Source organism: Limulus polyphemus, unplaced genomic scaffold (genome assembly GCF_000517525.1).
Source record: "Limulus polyphemus unplaced genomic scaffold, Limulus_polyphemus-2.1.2 Scaffold336, whole genome shotgun sequence".
NCBI classification, from domain to species: Eukaryota; Metazoa; Arthropoda; class Merostomata; order Xiphosura; family Limulidae; genus Limulus; species Limulus polyphemus.
Window position 1 is genome coordinate 274,257 of NW_013665946.1, and position 2,613 is coordinate 276,869.

A 2,613-nucleotide genomic window follows, 5' to 3' on the forward strand; every position below is an offset into this window, starting at 1 on the left:
ATCCCCCCCCCATCCCCCTAGTTTGCCTTTTTGTTTTTTGTCATTTTGGGGGACTTGCCCAAACCTTTTACCTCTTTGGTGGATTTGTTATTCAGGTATTCTGTACCTAAATAATGAGCATGTGTATTACTGTTATTATTTTTATTATAAGCTTTGTTGAATATATAATTCTTGGATCAAAATTCAGATTATTAAATGAAATTAAGTCGTCTATGTAATGAAAAGTATACAAATTTAAATTAGGGTTTAAAATCTACTTTAAAAAGGAATATTCATAAAAAACAGATACAGGTTGGCCATGTTTGAAGAGAAATTAGCATCCATTGGAATACTCACTGTTTGTTTATAATCTTTTTCATTAAAGGTGATATAACTATTGTAAATACAACAACTAAGTATATTTTTGCATTGATAGTGGGTGAATTTATGTTGTGAAATAATTATTTCCACATCTATAAAATTATCAAATAGATCATTAAAGACCCTAATTAAATCTTTCAGATATATTTTAGTGGCATAGTTCTACTGTAAGAATATTATATGATTTATAACATCAATTGAAAGGGTGGAGGTTGGGTGTTTTACTTTGTAGAATTTGTATTGAGTTGGTTTAATTCTACATTAAAGTTATTTCTAAGTATCAAGGGTTACTTCCTTCCCACAACTGGCTGCAGACAGCAAAAAGGCAGTTGGAGTTGAGACGAGGGTTTAAGCACTCAACTTGTAATCCTTAACTGATTCTCCTAAGTTGCTGGCAAATTTTTCATCAGTGTTTGGCTTTTGCCTGACAGCTGGAATATGCCCAATGCATTTGGGTGCTATGACCACAGGCATTATCCTTTATGAATTAAGGACGACAGTAAGGAATGGAATGGTAGCGGATGCTAGTTTGGTTCGTACCCTCCTCGTACTGTGGAATGGATGATAAATTTTCAATGCTGCCAGGTTTTGGACCGGAGATGCAACCTCAGAAATGCAATCACTCTTTCTGCCTTCCACTGGATGTTGGTTCCCAGTGGATCTAGTGTTAGTTGTATCTGGAAAGACTCATGATTTTCTGCTTGTGTAAGGCTGGGTACCCTCTTCCTACTGTGGACTGGATGACTAAATTCACAATGCTGCCAGGGTTTGGACCAGAGATGAACACCCACCTGGGCTCTCCTCCTTCCTACCATCTGCTGGAAGCTGGTTCCCGGTGGATCTAGTGTTGGAGGTTCGTACATGTGGAGGCGGGTTCTAGGTATGGGAGCTCCTCTTCCCTGACGGTACTCATTTTTGAGGTGAAAGGTATAGGACCCTCTTTCTACTGTGGAACTGTTATACAATTCCAGATGCTGCTAGGTGTTGGTTGAGATTGAACTCCCATTTACAGTCTGTCGTGCCATAGCCACACTACACCAAGGGGTCTCATTATTTCTGTATTTTTTTGGGACCCCGTCAAGTTTCTGCCCTTTATGTTTTGGGAACACATTATTAAAGGGCAAAGAGTATACCTGGCTTAGAAGTAGTGTGGTCTCCCACTGGTGTGTTGTTTTTAATTCCTTATCACACCTCATGGTCTTCCTTTGGATGCATCCTAAAGGGGGATCATCTTCTCACTGGTTCTACACCAGTTCAGTGTGGGATTCTAACTCTTTGTGAGAAGAGGTAAGATATTGTGTCGCTCACATCCTATCCTCCCTACTTCTGGTGTGAATTGGTTTGGCTAGTTATGACAAATCTCAAAGTTATTAACATGTACATGATTAGAGAGGGTGCTAGTTATGATAGGTGTAGTGTTGCACTCCTATTTGTGGATGGTTGCTGCACGATCATTTGCATGTTAATAGGCAGTAATAAGTAGGAGTAACAAGGCTAGTGGCAAGCAAAAAATTTGCACTGATAGACGGCAATACAAGTCGAGAAAGCTTTTTGTAAGAGGAGGTAAGTATCTATTGGAAATACATTTTCAGTTTAGGAAAATGTTAACTTTTGTGTGCAAAAACTTGTAATGTTTACTAAGGTGTGGCAAATTTTGTGAGAAACAAAATGCAGTAAAAGTTATAGTATGGAAACTATAAGGAGTACAAAATGGTTACAAGGTCAGTCTGATGAATTGACTGATCTTGTAGTGAGAGAATGAATAGGCATAAAAAAGTTCAGGTTAGTTTTACAAGACATTGATGGTTTAATATTTTAAATGAAATCACTTGTTTTGTTTTAGAGTAAAAAAATATAATGACATATCTTTTTATCAGACTTTTATTGTTTTGAAAAAAAAAACCTTGGTGATTCTTACAAGAAATTGATGGCTTAGTCTTTTATGAAATTAATAGTCTTTGTTTTTCAAATTGAAAAGAAATAAGATTTAGTAAGATATATATATATATATATCTTTTTTTTTATCAATGTATGCTGACAAACTTAAGAATGAATGAGTGGCAAAAAAAAGAACTGATACTAAGACCTTAACTTATCTTTTTATCAGATTTTGAATGTGTGTTGACAAACTTAAGAATGAATGAGTGGCAAAAAAAAGAACTGATACTAAGACCTTAACTTATCTTTTTATCAGATTTTGAATGTGTGTTGACAAACTTAAGAATGAATGAGTGGCAAAAAAAAGAACTGATA

The 2,613-nt window shown here is 35.7% G+C and overlaps 1 protein-coding gene across 5 annotated transcripts in view; it reads left to right on the forward strand.

Moving 5' to 3' along the window:
• LOC106457476 (tankyrase-like protein) overlaps positions 1–2,613 on the forward strand; it is a 167,279-nt gene that overhangs the window by 60,956 nt on the left and 103,710 nt on the right. For 4 of the 5 annotated variants that reach the window (XM_022383427.1, XM_022383428.1, XM_022383425.1 and 1 more), the window contains exon 5: positions 2,468–2,528. In XM_022383427.1, coding sequence (XP_022239135.1) covers positions 2,468–2,528 — 61 coding nt within the window. Of the gene's footprint in view, positions 1–2,467; positions 2,529–2,548; positions 2,610–2,613 lie in introns of those variants that run through there. The other variant, XM_022383430.1, reaches the window with a different exon arrangement.